Consider the following 16,311-nt stretch of genomic DNA (forward strand, 5'->3'; position numbering starts at 1 on the left):
CTGACATTTCACAAAGTAGTTTAATGTATTTATTAATTGACTGGACTTGATGTTGTTCTTTAGTTTGAGAGCTAGGGGCTGTTCCTTTGGACGCCCGCCAGTAAGCATTTGAATTTCACTTTCTTGCAAACTTCTGAAAACAATTTTAAAATCCCATATGGATGTGGAAAATGAGGAGGGCTGGAGTGGTGGTGAGGACATGCTGCTCGCTGGAACGTTTATGTTTGAAATACAACTTAAAAGCCACTACTGACACATCATTAAAAGTCAATTGACTCTCAAAATTTGCTAGGAAACTGGACTTCTGAGCCACCCCGACTGTTTTCTTTTATTGTAGAAAGCGTTCCCCTTGAAGCATAAATTCTGACCCAATGGCTGTGGTGTGAGATTCCCTTGGGAACAAAAGCCAGCAGTGCTGGGCTGCTGCAGCTCTCCCATCATGCAGGCTGCAGTCTGAAAGGCTGTTTGGGGAGCAGAAGCTGCTGCTTGAGCTCAGTCGAATTCTGTGGCCCTATGGAGAGTCTGCTGCCTTATAAATAGCGCTCAACCTGCGCCTTTCTGTGGCTGCAGCAAAACCTCACTTGCCCGCAGAAACAGCGGGGCCGCTGGGTTTGCAGTGTGTGCTCTGTAGATGTGACAGCATCTGCAGAGGGGCTGGGATGTGTTGACGTGCAAAGCTCAAGGTTTCCGCTTGCTTCTTGTTTTCTTTCCCTGCAAATCATGTTGGTGATCACATCTTGCTAAGCATGCAGCGCTGCGGTGTCTTGGTGGTTGACTGAATGCCGTTACAGAGCATTCATGGGTGTCATTGAAAGATCTGGCAGCGTTTTTTTCTGTCAGCAGTAAATGGAGAACATCATTATCAGTGTGATTAAAAAAGTAAATGCAGAGCTGACTTAGTCTTTTCAGTTCAGAATGCAAAAACACGCCGTGTTTCATGACCTTCTATTTTTTGATGCACAAACCAGCTGCAGTGCAATTCAGATGCAGAAAGTAACGCTCTGGAGATGATTTATGGAAACGCAGATGTTCTCTTGCGAAACTTTTAGACCAGGCTTGGTCATGTGTGCTGAGATTGGCCTTGCTCAGCTCTGCTTGGAAGCTGCCATTGTACAAAGCCAGGCTGAGCTTGTGGCGTGCACCGTGTCCCTCTCTGAGGATGAGCTGTGTGCACTGAGCTCGTGGCATTGCTTCCTGGGTGGCGTCCATTGAATGTGTACTTCTTGGACTTGGTACTTTTGGTGTGGGTGTCCCACTGTGTGTCTGCGTCCTGCACAGATCCTGCTTTCAGCAAAGATGCACGGTCCATGCAATGTGGCCCTAAAACAGGTGTGCCGTGACCAGTCATGTTTGTACATCCTGTCCAAACTCTGTGTCTTGTAGACATCTATCTCCATAAAGCACATTTGAGCATGAGAGCTGTGTATCTGCCCCACTGTCTGGAGCTTGTCCCATTGGATGCCTGTTTCTAAATTGCCTTCTTCCATCCCTTTTCTTTCCCAGACCTCAACAGCAATGGATTCATCTGCGACTATGAGTTGCACGAGCTCTTCAAGGAGGCCAACCTGCCTCTCCCTGGGTACAAAGTGAGAGAGATCATACAGAAGCTCATGATCGACAGCGACAAGAATAAAGATGGGAAGATTAGTTTTGAAGAGTTTGTCTATGTAAGTGCTATTTCTGAATTTCCAGTAGTCTTGTGGATGGTCTAGGGGGTCTCCTTTTAGACAAAACCGAAAAACAGGTCTGAAAAGGGTTGACCTTGGCCTAATTCTGGTTTTCTTTCCACAAACAGATTGCTTTTGAGGATTTCCCTTGCAAAAGGCAGCTCTTTGGTCATGTACTGAGATTTCTACAGTCTTCTGTGCTGTTATTATCAGCCTGTAGATTTGGATAAAGAGGAAATTCATTGTTTTGAAAAACAAAACAAAAACCATTTTGTTCCACGTGCTTTTCCCTTATGAAAAGCCCATTGGAGACTGAAAGTCTATTTCCATGTGGGGTGGCTACTGGAAAAAACACTTCCAGTTCTCCAAGCTCAGAGGAGCAACTTGCTTTTTCCAGGCATGAGTATGAATGCTTGTTTTCCTAGAGAAGCAGTATGATTTCCTTTCTTAATTTAATCAGGCTACAAGCATTTGCAAAAGATTTGAGAGGGCACTTCGAGGCACACTTTGAAATTACTCTTGTTGCCAATCTAGGAAAGTTCAGATCTATGTGTTGCCTTAAAAGGGAAGAACAGGAGTAGAGATGTGGGAGAAGCTGGCGGATGGGTCGAACCTTCAGAAATAGGTCAGATTTTGTTAATAACTTGCTTTATTTTGTCTTCTTGAAAGGACAACACTTCCTCTGACGTGCTGGTTCAATATCCATCTCTTCATCCTTTTAATACTCTGACTGAACGTCGGAAGACTAATATCATAAAATACGTGTAGAGGAGGTGTTCTCCTCCTACATTTAGAGAGCTGTTCTCGTGTCAACTTAGCTTCACCTCTTTCTGTTCCTTAATTGTTTTCAGACCCTCTGAACTTTTGAGTTCGGAGTCAACTAGTAAGTTGGAGTTTGTTTGCAGTTTGTGGACACTTGCATGCTGGGTGCATGGTTCAGCTGTTGGTTTGAACTGATCCATAACTCTAACTTTGCACTACGAAGAAAGAAATAAATCTCTTGTGTCAGGTTTGAACGGTACCAATGATCAAGTAGACATCAGGAAAACATCTTACAGGCAGCCAGTCTATACAGCAGAAGCAATGGTTAGTTGTAGGAGTTTTGTGAACAGAACTGTTGCTGTTTTCCAACTCTGAGCAATTCTGCTGGGGTTTCTGGTTCCAGATAAGACGTGAACCCTCTTGAGGCTGGAGTCAAATGACTTGGTGGTACCTCAGCATTAGAGCATGTATTTTCAATGAAGCTGTGTTATCTCCGTACTCCAGCAAGTTTAAAAATACACAAACTTTCTAATTTGTATTTTCAGTTTGGCTGGAAGCAGCTCACTTCAGTTTTGAAGGAATTACATTAGGCTTCAAACTGTTCAATGGTTGAATGACCTTCTATTCAGAGGTCATTCCTGTGACCTTTCATTGGTTTAATAGTTTCTCAGTTCTATAGGACCTCAAGGCCACTAATAGTGACATGCAACCTGCAGAAACCACACGGTATAATCCCATGCTGGAACAACTCTTCTCTGAAACACAGGGCATTTTGTCAGTTAGCCTAAGCCTGATAGGAAAAGCCTTACCTGTTGTTACAGGTTATTGCAGGTTAGATTGCATAGACAATATATAGTGTCAACATATAGGCGATTTTTTTTGTTGTTGTCTCCTGTGGGTTGTGGACAAAACCTTGTGTGTGAACTAGCCACAGTCACGTGAGCATCTGGCTTACACAGAAAGATTAAAATTGCACAACAGCTTTGGTCCTGTGGAAGCTGCTGCATGCATACCTGCTCTCATATTGCAAAGTTCTCACTTTTTGTTCCTGGTCTCGTGAAACCTACGTGGAAAGGTAAATGTGTGTGGGTTACTGCAAACCTAGCGCTGCTGCCTCAATGGCCACTTGCAGTACGTGTTGGAGAGTGGGTCAGCTCTGCCCACTGCCCTTGTTGCATTTAATCCCACCACGACTTTGCTAGGCCCTTCACGTTTGCTGACTGTACTACAGAGTTTGTTTCGAAGCTGAGAAGTAGAACGTAGCTTCTTACAGCTATTTTTTCCCATTTATTTCCTGCAGCCCTCTCATTTTACGAAGGCAATTCTTGTCCATCTAACAGAGCCCTTTAAATTGCAGATATTCCAAGAGGTGAAAAGCAGCGACATTGCCAAAACTTTCAGAAAAGCCATCAACAGGAAGGAAGGCATCTGTGCCATTGGGGGCACCTCGGAGCTCTCCAGCGAAGGGACGCAGCACTCGTACTCAGGTACAACTCTCTGCTCTTCTCTTGGGTGAATGGAGGCAAAAAAAAAAAAGAGCAGATTTCTGCAGTCTGCCACGTGCTGCACTTTCCCCAGTAGCTGAATAATCACAGATCGAGGTGAGAGCAAGACTGGATACAGGGTAATGCAAGATAAGCAACGTGTAAATTAAACATGTGCTTATTTGTTTTGTTAACTGTGCTTGCTGATGAAGTCCTTGTGTCACATTTGAACGTGGCTAAGATGTAATGGGTAAATGGCAAGAACATTCTGATAGATGGAAGTTAAATTCGGGTTTCTTTAAACTCTGTATCCAATAAAGTAGTGTGGTGTTGACTGTTTTTTTTCCTGGGCTACTGTACGCAGTTTTGGGAAAATCTTTGCTATGTTGTGAAGAAGCCTGTATTAAATTTACATTAAATTGAATTAAATCTTAGAGGAAGAAAAATATGCCTTTGTAAACTGGATAAACAAAGCCCTGGAAAATGATCCTGACTGTAGGCACGTTATTCCAATGAACCCAAATACAGACGACCTATTCAAAGCGGTGGGAGATGGGATTGTGCTGTGGTAAGTCATGATGGCTCCTGACTTTAAAAAACAAACAAACAAAATAAACCCCCAAAATTCCATGGGTAGGGGAATTTCCATTGCACGCTAGGCTGGTTTGGTGTGCCAATGTGTGTGCACAGTGTTGCATGTATGAAGAAGGGCTCGGTCACCCAGGCTTCACTGTCTACGTGCGTTGCGTCTGCTTTGGTACAAGCTTTGCTTTAGCTTGCCATATTTATTTCCACATTTTCAAGTAATTCAATTATTCAGGCGAAGACTGAACTGAGTAGGAAATTGTTCACAATATTAAGTAAAAACGTGTCGTGTTTTCTGTTGACTGAAAATCCATTTTGCTCACACGTTCCCCACTAAGCTCTCAGCGTTTGCACTTGTTTTGGTGCAGTTTTCCTTGTCAGCAATAGTACGTCTGTACAACAGGAGGAAGAGCGTTGTCGTTGTCGTACTACACTGCAGCAGCTGACAACATAGCAATGAGTCTTCAGTAGTTCAGTGACTGCATTTGTGAATAATTCATGTGCTCTTTTTGCTCTAGCAGCTGAGATCAGTGGTGGCTAGGAAGATGTTTAAGGTTTCAGGCTTAGCTATTAGTTTCAGATACATTCCAAATACATTCTTGATAACATAAATATTAACTTCTGATTTGCACAACCTTGATTTTAGAAAAAACAAACCAAAACCAAAATAGCCCACAAAAGTAAGGAGGTAAAAGGAAATGTGCTGTGGTGAGCATTGTAGTGCAACTACTTGTTGAGATTAAAAACGGGATGCTGTTCAAATATTGTTATTTTTCCTCCTAACAGCAAGATGATCAATCTTTCTGTTCCGGACACAATTGACGAAAGAGCAATTAACAAGAAGAAACTCACGCCATTCATAATCCAGGTATGACACAGTTCTGTGCACTGGCAGAAATGCATGTTCAGATAGAATAATGGGAAATTCAGCACGGTGGCTCAGTGAATTATTGTGGAAATACAGAAAGGAAAGCGTTTTATAACTTGCATTGAATTATTAAAGGCACCTTTGTCCAGTGCGTAATTGGCAATCACAGTGCTATGAGTGCAGTTCAAAAGACAAGAAAGATAACTTGATGACAAAATGGATAAAATGGCTGAAATGCTGTTCCCACCTGTGTTGCTGCGGTGATTAGATACAGTGCTATCTTTTCAAAACAATCCAGGTATTGGTTTGGACTCTTTGAATTGTTTCATAGTAAAGCAGGTTGGTTTTGCACAGATGCCCACACGTGCACGTGCGTGGGTACCTTAACAATTCTCTAGCCATGTTTGCGTGGATGCCACTAGATGCGAGCGGCTCAAAGGGTGAAACTCAATACCAGAGGCTGAAATTAAACCCTTGTGCCTCCTTCAGTTCTTATTGATTCAGCCTGCTGCAGGCAGCTCCATTAAAGCTTGAGCCAGGGGCAGCTGGGAGCGTTTCCCCCGAGCTGTTGGACTGAGGACGAGGGGGAATTCCCCGCTGTGCCGGCGCTGGATGAGAGGCAAAGTGGCATCTCCCCGGGCTGTGTCTCACGTGGCTGTGTTGTCCGCAGGAGAACTTGAACCTGGCGCTGAATTCTGCATCCGCCATCGGGTGTCATGTGGTCAATATTGGTGCGGAGGACTTGAGGGAAGGGAAACCCCACCTGGTTCTTGGGCTTCTCTGGCAGATCATTAAGATCGGCTTGTTTGCCGACATTGAGCTCAGCAGAAATGAAGGTAAATGAAGCTCTAAGTGATAACTTGCAGAGCACGAATGCCAACCTGCTCCCACGCTGCCGAGGGGCTGAACGTGCTGCTGTGCCTGTGCCGGCCCGCGCTGCTCGTGCTACCATCTCTGGCCCCGTCGCCTCTTCCCTCCCCTCTGCCGAAAGGGGAGCGCTGGCCGTCAGCTTCGTCGAGGGCGTGCGCCAGGCTGAGTGCCCGCCAGCTGGTCTGTAGCTGAGAAGTTGGCTTGCTTGGGTGGGGTGTGCATGCTTGACGTGATCAAAGTGGACGTTATAGCTTTTGTACTCGGCTTTCGTAGGATGGTTTTGGTTGGGAGGGACCTTAAAGCGCATCCAGTTCCAACCTGTGCCCTGGGTTGGCTGCCTCTTGCTAGTTCAGCTGCCCAGGCTCCATCCGTGGCCTTGGGCACCTCCAGGGATGGGGCACCCACAGCTCTGGGCAGTAGTGTGAGGGCAGAGGAAGGCTTCAGCTCCTTGGGAATGTGTTTGTGATGATTTTATTCTCCTCAAATCCCCATCACTGTGGGAACATCATGCTGCAGCAACCTCACTGTTCTTGCTCAGTCCTTTGCTGAAACTGCTTCCTTCCATTTACAAGCGTTTTTCTTCCAGCACTGGCTGCCTTACTTCGTGATGGTGAAAATCTGGAGGACCTTATGAAACTATCCCCAGAAGAGTTGCTTCTAAGATGGGCGAACTTCCACTTGGAAAATGCAGGCTGGCACAAAATCAATAACTTCAGCACGGACATCAAGGTACTGAGAGCTCTCCTGGCAACATGTGTCTGGGAAAAGGCTGGGAGCTGCACAGGGCTGTGTTTGCATGTCTCTATGAGGCCCCTGATGCAGAGAAAGGACCTTTCTTAACATTCCAAATAATAGGTTTAACAGAGGTTTCATTAATAGCATGTTTAAGGTATCATAGTGCTGCTATCTCTTTCCATGAAACTGTCTGAATGTTTCCTCCAGCATTAGTGGGATCCTGCTGCACAGCTGCTGTGTGTTTTAATCAGTGGTGGTGTTCACATTTTCAAATGTTCTGAATCCATCTCTTTATTTTTTTTATGAAAATAATTTTCCAAGGGCACGTAAAAAGGGCCGTGCTGCAGCTCACACAGACGGGATGAAATAATGAGCTGCATCCCTGGGGAGGGTGTGATTTCCACGTTCCCTTTGTGGGTGGTGACATTTCATCCAAAATGTCACAGGCCTGGGAGAGGAAGGGAGATGAGACCCCTTGTTCTCTACACTCAGCTGAGTAGAAATGCGAGTGGGGAGGCTCACAGCTGTTCTGTCAGATGGAGGGGGTGGTGAGAACTAGGGAGTGATGGCTCCTGGTCAGTGGGGAATTTCTGCACGCTGACCCCATCAAGTTTCTGGAGCTTATTTGCTTGGCCAACAACTGGGAGGAAGAAAAGGACAACTGGAATGGATTCCGGGATAGAGGCCCTTGGAAAAGCGCACACCATGGTGTGCAGTAAAGGCAGAGTTCAAACAGTTAAAAACCATAATTAATCACCTTAAATATTTCTAACCTCCTCCTTTTCTGTTTTCTTTTCTGCTGCCTGGATTTCTGCCATCATGCTCTGTTATTGTCTGTCAAGCTTACAGATTTTGGTAATTCCGTAAAGGTACATAAGCCAATTAGACACAGTGACTTGGTAAAGATGAGCTTGAAATGAGTTGTTATGGTGTATTCACTGCTGTGCAGGAGACCTGAGCTTTATTTTTCACCCTTTTCAGGATTCTCGAGCTTACTTCCACCTTCTCAATCAAATTGCACCTAAAGGTCAGAAAGAAGGAGAGCCTCAGATCGATATTAACATGTCGGGTTTCAATGTAAGTATTCAGGCTGTTGTGTCCTCATGCTGTACAACTGTAAGCTACTTGTGACCCTGCAGTTGCCCTCGTGACTTCTAGGTAACCTGGTATCTTAATTTCAAGTGTGTGTAAAGTGTCACTGGGCATGTACACACCTCAGGTATGTTTTAAATGAGTGGCTGTTGCAGATCTGGTCATTGCCTGCCAACTAACATAAATAATTTAGAAATATTTTGCTTTTTTTTTTTCTGCGTTTGGGGGCATGCTGAATTCTGCTTTTGAACCAATAATTTAAAAAGAATGGAAAGTCTATAAACTTGGAAAGGGCTCTGCTCGGAAAAGCAGACACAAACTGGGACAAGTGTATCAACAGCAGAAGGGATTGATGTGGATTCTTCATCTCTTCAGTTGCTGAATTGATTAGCAACTGATGCCTAGTGAAGGCGGGTGGAGCGGTGACATTGCTCTGGCAGCTTCCCATCTGCTTTGCAGCCCGATCTCTTCTCTGACAGCTCTTGTCCCTTGTGTCGCTGGCAGGAGAAGGACGACTTGCGCAGAGCGGAGTACATGCTGCAGCAGGCAGACAGGCTCGGGTGCCGGCAGTTCGTCACGCCGGCTGATGTGGTCAGTGGCAATCCCAAACTCAACCTGGCCTTCGTTGCAAACCTCTTCAACAAGTACCCAGCGCTTACCAAGCCTGAAAACCAGGACATCGACTGGACTCTGCTAGAAGGTGATGGCCCTGTCAGTCACAGAATTAGCAGGAGGGAAATGTCTCGAGTGAACGCTTGTAGCACAAGAGGCTGTGCCCAGCGGAGGCGTCTATTGACGTAACACCTGTGATTTGAGGTTTCAGTGCTGTAATGGTTGTTTACTCATTTTGGGCAGGTGAGGAGGGTACGTGAGGGCCTGTTGGGCTGCTCTGGATCTGGAGGAGCACTGCCAGTGGCCTGCTGGTCCCTGTGCCAGGGCTGGGGAGGTGGTTTTGCAATTTCCTGCCACAGGCAGAAGCACCTCAGTAATGCGGTGAGGTGTTCATGGCAGCACAAATTCTTGGCAGAACTGGGATAAGGGTGTTAACTAGCTCCACGTGAAAGGCACTCCTGCTTCATTTTCTTGCAGAATGTACAAAATTCATGGCTGGTGAAATCAATCTGATACGAACACAAGATCAGGGCAACTCTTTTTCTTTGAAAAAGTTATAGTGGAAATAATGATCTTTTTCCACTCCGAGCTATGCTGCTCAAAACTCCCTGTCTTGCAAGGAGGAAAGCCCCCCACAGCTCCAAGCTTGCAGAAAGTTGCATGAACTCTTTCTCTTTATTTAGGAGAGACCCGTGAGGAACGGACCTTCCGTAACTGGATGAACTCCCTTGGTGTGAACCCCCATGTAAATCACCTCTATGGGTAAGTGCTAGGTTCTTGGGAGAGACCCAACTTAGGTCAGACTGGAGATGTGCCCACACCAGCATCCTGCTGCCCACAGTGCTGAGGAAAGAGCTTGAGAAAGGATGTTAGGGATTAGGCAGCTAAGGGATTAAGCCCTTAGCTTAGGGAATTCTGGTGCTGGCACACCAGCAATTGGTTTTAAGGACTGGAGATGGTTTATTTTCTCCTCCTCTTTGTAAATTAGTACACTGAGTTCCCAATGCATTTACAGCTTGAGCAACAGGACCTAAATTCATCTGTCATCTAATTTTTGGGCTTGACCAAATCATCCTAGTTCAGAGGCAATGTATTCTGGACTCCTGTGGCCAATGGAAAGAGGTGGCTGCCTCTGGATTTTGTGTAGCAAAAGTCTTTTCTGGATCTCTTGCTGGTTATCATGTGAAAACCTGCATTAGCTTAGCAGCTAGTCAATGTTAACCATGGAATATTTCTTCTGCACTGAAAATCACAACATGTTTTCCTTCTAGAGTTATTAAAATTGCAACAACCTTTAAATAATAGTAATTATCTGTGATGTAACAAAATCGGAGTGTACCCTTATATGTCACATTTTGTTCCACTTCTAGTGATCTTCAAGACGCACTGGTAATACTACAATTATATGAAAAGATCAAAGTTCCTGTTGACTGGAATAAGGTTAACAAACCTCCATACCCTAAGCTTGGAGCAAATATGAAGAAGGTAAGCATTTTGATATAATTTCAAAGAAGCCATGAGCACTAGGAGCAGAAGTAAATGTAAGCTATCTAGAAATTCCTATTGGAGGTTTCCAGTCAAATGAATGTATTTGTGAGTGATTATTCTTTGCACTCTTTTCCTGTGTAGCTAGAAAACTGTAACTACGCTGTTGACCTGGGAAAGCACCCAGCCAAATTCTCCCTGGTTGGCATTGGAGGACAGGATCTGAACGATGGAAACCCAACGTTGACACTAGCCTTAGTCTGGCAGTTGATGAGAAGGTAGGGGCCATCTCGAACACACAAACCTTTTGATTGCAGTACTGCGTCTGTGAAGATTTCTGCCAGGAGGGCACTGCAGCAGTGGAACAGATCGCCCACAGAGGTTGTCAAACCTCTGTCCTTGGCAAGGTTTCAAGACTCAGCTGGATAAAACTGGCAGGGCTGGTCCTGCTGCTCATGGGAAGCTGGAACAGAGACCTCCAGAGAGCCCACAGTGCATCTGTGTGCATGCTGCTGTACAGAATTGCCTCTCTTGCCTGCTCAAGGCTGATCTGTATGTAGGAACCCAAAGCAGGAATATCTACCCAACATCTGTGTTCTAATGTTTAGTAGAAAATTGTGAGAAGAACGTTCCAGTGGTGCTTCATAACCCCCGAACTAGAATGGGGGGAAGGAGAAACACAAGAAAAATGGATGTCAACTTAAAACAGATGATAAAGTTGATATCCTTTTTTCTTGTCTTTGAATTCTTCCAAACTAGATGAACAAATACGTAAGTTATATCTCCAGTCCTGCTGTGTGTCATCTCCTAATGTGGTAGTAGAGGCCAGAATGCTAACTAGTGAATTGATCCACGCCTCTAGGAAGTGTGCATTACCACTCTAAGCAAATTGCCAATGCTCAAACAGTTTAAGAGCATCCTGAGCCCAGGCAATTTTGTGAACCTCCATTAAAAGACTTGAAAGGCTAAATACTTCAATATGAATCACGTTTCAGGTAAGATAGATGGCTCATCTTTTCTAATGAAGGTGTAAAAATATAAAATCAAAAAAAAAAAAAGAGACTGACTTTGTGCTGCTATGGGCTTGTGTTGGCTCTTGTTGCATCCAGGCTGTGTGCTCGCTGGATCTTAGCTCAGGCTCTGAGCCTAACCTTGTTCTCTCTGCTGGTGCTCAGGTACACACTGAATGTCCTTGAGGACCTGGGTGATGGTCAGAAAGCCAACGATGACATTATAGTCAACTGGGTAAACCAGACCCTGAAAGAAGCTGGGAAGTCCACCTCCATCCAGAATTTCAAGGTGCAGGTTCCCCTCTTGCATCCAAAACAAGACAGGATCCAGACTGTGCTGGGAACGAAGTGGCTTTGGGCTACCATAGAGGAGTCTTTTAGGACTGCCCATGGTGGGGGAATAGCGGTGGGGCTAGTGACTGATGGGATGTCACAGGAGGGGAGGAGTGCGACTGGTCTCTAGGGCTTTGGGGGGGGCGGGGGAGGGATGCTGAGGTGCCATCAAGTGTTGAGGGTGGAGCTGGCAAATGTTTTAGGCATTGTCCCCTGGAGTCTGGTCAGCGGGATGGATCTGCTGCCTGTAAATGCTTTGCAGACCAGTTACAGTAAATTGAAGTCCTGATCTCATGTTGTTACCAAAAGAGAAGCAGCACTTTGGTGTCCCTGTGGTCCAGCTGGGAATGATCACTCACAGTGCTGCTTGGAAATAGCTTGTTTAAAGATTGTTTTGTTGCATGTTGCAGAGCAGTTGAAGTGAGGTGAGAAGTACGCTTCAGGATTAGGTATTCATCTTCTCTGCTTGTATTCTCCAGGACAAGACTATCAGCACAAGCTTGGCAGTTGTGGACTTAATAGATGCTATACAGCCTGGCTGCATCAACTATGACCTTGTAAAGACTGGTCATCTATCGGAAGATGACAAACAAAATAATGCTAAGTAAGTCTATCATCTTGAAAGCTGTATTGCACTGGGAGAGCGTGCCTACTCTGCCGTGACTTAAAGTTGCAAGTGTGTTTACTGTATTTCTGTGGTTTTCGATCTCTTTTAACACTTAATCTTTTAGACAGGAAGTGCTTTTTGAAATCGAATTGCTGTTCTCCTCAGTAATGCCTGAGGAGTGGTTGGCTGGACTCTTGCCTGTTGAGAGGAATGCAGAATAGGCCAAGCACTTCTTAGCAATGATCTCTGTTTCTCTCCTGTTTGTTCAGGCTTGTGAAATGTTCAGCCAGCGATCAGGGTTTTGAGACTGAACCCTTGTCTGTCTCTCATCTTGTTGAATCATCATAGATTGTCAAGTTTAAAGTATGCCTTTTAAATCCTGCCTTTGGAATGTGTGTTCTGCAACTATTGTGCAGTGGCAGAATGACAGAAAGTTTTCACGTAGATAATAGCCTACCTTGATTGTTCCTGAAAAGCAAACAGAAGGAGGAATATAAATGTTAGCTGATTAGTCCTCAATTATGTATGCTAGCTATTAGCCCTAACAAATATTAATTACAACTTTTAACTGTTGATAAAGTGAGCTTGACATTTCAAAGGTCAATTTGCACGTGAGAGACACTTGCCTCTGCCTTTGAAAAGGAATATGGTAGAAGTTCAAAATACACATGTAAAACTGGTGTGAGAACTGCTGCACATCCTGAAGGCTAAGCTGAAGGTGAAATGGTGTTGGATAGAGCAGGAACTGGCTTCTCAGTTACGGGTACCAGTCCACGTGCTAACAGAGTCTTCTTTCCACGGCAAATAGGTATGCAGTATCCATGGCAAGAAGAATTGGTGCCCGAGTCTATGCTCTTCCAGAAGATCTTGTAGAGGTGAAACCGAAGATGGTCATGACCGTGTTTGCCTGCTTGATGGGCAGAGGGATGAAGCGAGTATAAAGGGGTTGATCCGTGTAAAAAATTAAAACAAACAAGCAACAAAACGCAACAAAAACCCAACCTGCCACCCTGGGTGCATGAGTAGCAGACCAGCTGTGTCCACGTTGAAATGCTGTTGGCCTAGGAACTGCTGAAGTTCAAGGGATGTTGTTTTGCTTTGCAAGACAAACGTATCAAAATTCTCAGGGAGAGGAGTTTTAACCAACAGATGTGCTCTTTTCCCAAAGGAAAGTTTGACTTATCAAGAGCTCACGGAAATGCATTCATAACAGACGAGCATCTTGCAGTGCTGCTCTGGAGCAGTTTTCACCTTGTTATTTCTTCAATACTTGGTGTGTAGTTCTTGATATTTTTTTTTCTTTTTTCCTTTCTTTTCCCCCCGAGGGCTATATAAGGTGGTTGGTATGAGTTGTAATGGGAATGAATTTTATTTCTATCTGCAATCTGGTTTAATTGCTGTCATTTGGTTTAAGCACATTCTAGGTTTGACCACTTCCTTAACTTTGCAAACAAAGCTACCATACAAGTTGGGGCCCACAGGGCAGCTCACGATGCTAAGTGAGAAACGTGTGACTTGGAAGATGGATCTTCTTCTGGTATTCTCTGTACATGGTGCTTTTTTTTTTATACATCTCACTATTTTGATTACTTCAAAAATAAAGCATGGCAGTTTTTTCTCTTGCTGCTTATAAAAAAAGGGGTTTTTTTTTTGTATTTTTAAGTTAGACTATATCTGAGAATACCACCATCCTTGAACTTCTCACAGTAACACCTGATATCATGTTGCTGATGGCACAGCTGCACGTGAGAATGGAAGTGAATGCATTTTTGTATGCATCTTGGTTCAGTTGTGTGTACCTAGAACATAATTTTTACAAAAATCTGCATGAAAAATATAACTTTTTTATTTAAAATGCTGTTGGATATAAAACCATACTACATTGTGGGGAGGTTTTGTGCAGGGAAGAGGCAAATATTATGAACAGCAGGGTTCAATAAACTGAAGAGCAAATGTGCTGGAATATAAAACTATTTTTACAGATGAAAGGAAGCATTGTCGCCAAAGAAGGAAGCTGTATCCATAGGAGTTAATATTATCTTGCTTTGGCAAGCTGTTTGCTATATTTTGAGATCATATTGCTATTCTGAGCTATTCAAAGTGATGTAATATGGTGGCAAAGCATTAGTTGAAATAAAAAAAAAATAAAATTAAATACAGTGTTCTCTCTTTCTTTACATTGGCCCAGCATGGCAGCCTGTCCTCGGTTGCTTTTAGCTTTGCTTGATTTGTATGTTCTGCACCAGTTCCATTGTTCTGCAAGAGCCCTCGAATTGAGGTGTGCTTGAGGGAGGAGTTGTTTGAAATTTGGTTGTGTGGTTTTGTTTTTTTTTTTTAAACTGACAACAGTTATTTTTGACTTGTGTTCTTACAGATCAGTGGATCTTTTTGATGCTTCTGTAAAACCTTGCTCTTGAAATTGTGACTTGCTGTGCAGCTGAAGATGATGCCTGCAGGAGTAGAGTAAAAGCCCCATTAGCACAAACTGCAGGAAAAGTAGGATGAAAAGTTGTTGCCTGTCAGAGATGTGCCATCTAGGTTCATGGCCAGAGACTCCATGGGTGAGGGGTGGTAGTGGCAACCAAACGTGATTTTTGAGTCTCACTGGAGTGGGAGCGGGATTGCCCAGCAGTCACTGTCCAGGGGGGAAGGGTTGCGTCCAGCTGCCAGAGGGAAGGAATGACCCCAAAGCAGATTTCTTCTCTCGTACAGCACGTGAGTGAGAATGGGGGTGTTGGGTTGAGCTTTGCCAAAAGATGGGCTTGATAGGGCAGAAGGCCCCAGAACCAGCTGTGACTTCAGTGAAAACCAAGAACAACTGGAGCAGGATTGGTGTCATGCCAACAAACTACTGTGACTCTAACTACACGAATCTGCTGTCAGTTGTCCCCCTGTAGACCTGTCTTGCAGCTACATGAGCATGAGTGACTTTTGTTCAGCAGTGAAAACACGGAGGTGTGTTTTGTGCAGTACACATGTTGCAGCTTGTTTGCTGATGAGGTGGGAATAAGCTTCTTTGATCAACTCAGATTACAGGTTGTTGCTAGATCTCTTAAACAAATGAAGTTGCCCAGCTGTGGGTTTAATCCACCTGAAACCTCCCATCGGCACTGAGTCATTCTTGGAGGAGGCTATGGGAATCCAGCCACCAAACATGTCATCCTCCATCCCATACTCCACTCTGTAATGGCGCTGGTGTGAAGTTATGGCTGTTATCGATAGTGCTCCTGAACCATCTACACAGTTACATTCTCACTTTAAAGAACGTTCTCACTTAAAATAATAATGAGCTACTTACCATGACCTTGCCCTTCATGGAAAAGAAGAGAGAGACCCTGCTGGAAAATGGTTTCTGCTGAAATAGATGTCACAGATGTCATTTGGAGCCCAAGGTAAAAATTGCGTTGCTTGCTTGCTTTCGTTCTTCCTTCTTGGGTATTTCAGGTAACTGAATGTAATAGATCAGTAAACCTAGCCTGGGACCTTGGAGGCTCTGCCACTGCAGTGCAGCAGAGTGGTGTGCAAGCCTGTGACAGCTGTCTGGGTTACCTTGGGCACAGGCACTGCCTGCTGAGCATACGACGCTGACAGATGCGCGCTTGTGCAAGCTACATCAGAGCTTTTTTCCCTTTTCCTAGCTTCCAGCTGTAGGATTCCACCGCCGAGCGGCAGTGGATGCGAGTCCCAAAGAAGCCGCAGGCATTGAACCAAAAGGCTGCGGAGCCACGAGGAGGAGCCACGAGGTGGAACCGCACGGCCCCGGAGCTGCTGCTGCAAAACCGGGGTGCGGTGCGGGCGCCCTCCGGGGGCCGCCGCTCCGCGCTGCATCTTCCTTGCTGCATCTCTCCATCTAAAAAGTTCACTCGTCTATGCTTTTCAAAAGAAAAATCTAATTTGTTAGGGATCTTTTAAATAAAAAAGCTCTTTATTTCGTTTGCGCTGTTACAGCACCGAAGTGCTTTCAGCACCGTTCTTCACTGTCCTCAGCTTCAAAGATGTAGGGAGGCTGCAAAGAAAATATTCGCTTCTTGCTATTGCATTCTTCTCTTCCCTCTACCTGCAACAGGAAACAGCAGAAGTAGGAAACGAGCAAACAAAACCCACATCAGCATAAGAAGTATTGACCGTTTAATATTTTGCACAAATCTCTCACAAATGTGAAGCACGGGTGCACAGAGCATGGTGGTGTTTTACTGTATGT

General features: G+C 44.7%; 1 protein-coding gene across 6 annotated transcripts in view; it reads left to right on the forward strand.

Annotated features, from left to right (window-relative positions):
* PLS3 (plastin 3) overlaps positions 1 to 14,265 on the forward strand; it is a 45,537-nt gene extending 31,272 nt beyond the window's left edge. For all 6 annotated transcript variants that reach the window (XM_021406062.1, XM_021406065.1, XM_021406064.1 and 3 more), the window contains 14 exons: positions 1,504 to 1,667; positions 3,787 to 3,916; positions 4,349 to 4,481; positions 5,285 to 5,366; positions 6,037 to 6,202; positions 6,823 to 6,965; positions 7,953 to 8,048; positions 8,568 to 8,763; positions 9,359 to 9,437; positions 10,046 to 10,160; positions 10,305 to 10,438; positions 11,336 to 11,459; positions 11,983 to 12,107; positions 12,919 to 14,265. In XM_021406062.1, coding sequence (XP_021261737.1) covers positions 1,504 to 1,667; positions 3,787 to 3,916; positions 4,349 to 4,481; positions 5,285 to 5,366; positions 6,037 to 6,202; positions 6,823 to 6,965; positions 7,953 to 8,048; positions 8,568 to 8,763; positions 9,359 to 9,437; positions 10,046 to 10,160; positions 10,305 to 10,438; positions 11,336 to 11,459; positions 11,983 to 12,107; positions 12,919 to 13,051 — 1,820 coding nt within the window. In that variant the 3' untranslated portion in view covers positions 13,052 to 14,265. The remainder of the gene's footprint in view (positions 1 to 1,503; positions 1,668 to 3,786; positions 3,917 to 4,348; positions 4,482 to 5,284; positions 5,367 to 6,036; positions 6,203 to 6,822; positions 6,966 to 7,952; positions 8,049 to 8,567; positions 8,764 to 9,358; positions 9,438 to 10,045; positions 10,161 to 10,304; positions 10,439 to 11,335; positions 11,460 to 11,982; positions 12,108 to 12,918) is intronic.

Source organism: Numida meleagris, chromosome 8 (assembly GCF_002078875.1).
Source record: "Numida meleagris isolate 19003 breed g44 Domestic line chromosome 8, NumMel1.0, whole genome shotgun sequence".
In the NCBI taxonomy this organism is placed as follows: domain Eukaryota; kingdom Metazoa; phylum Chordata; class Aves; order Galliformes; family Numididae; genus Numida; species Numida meleagris.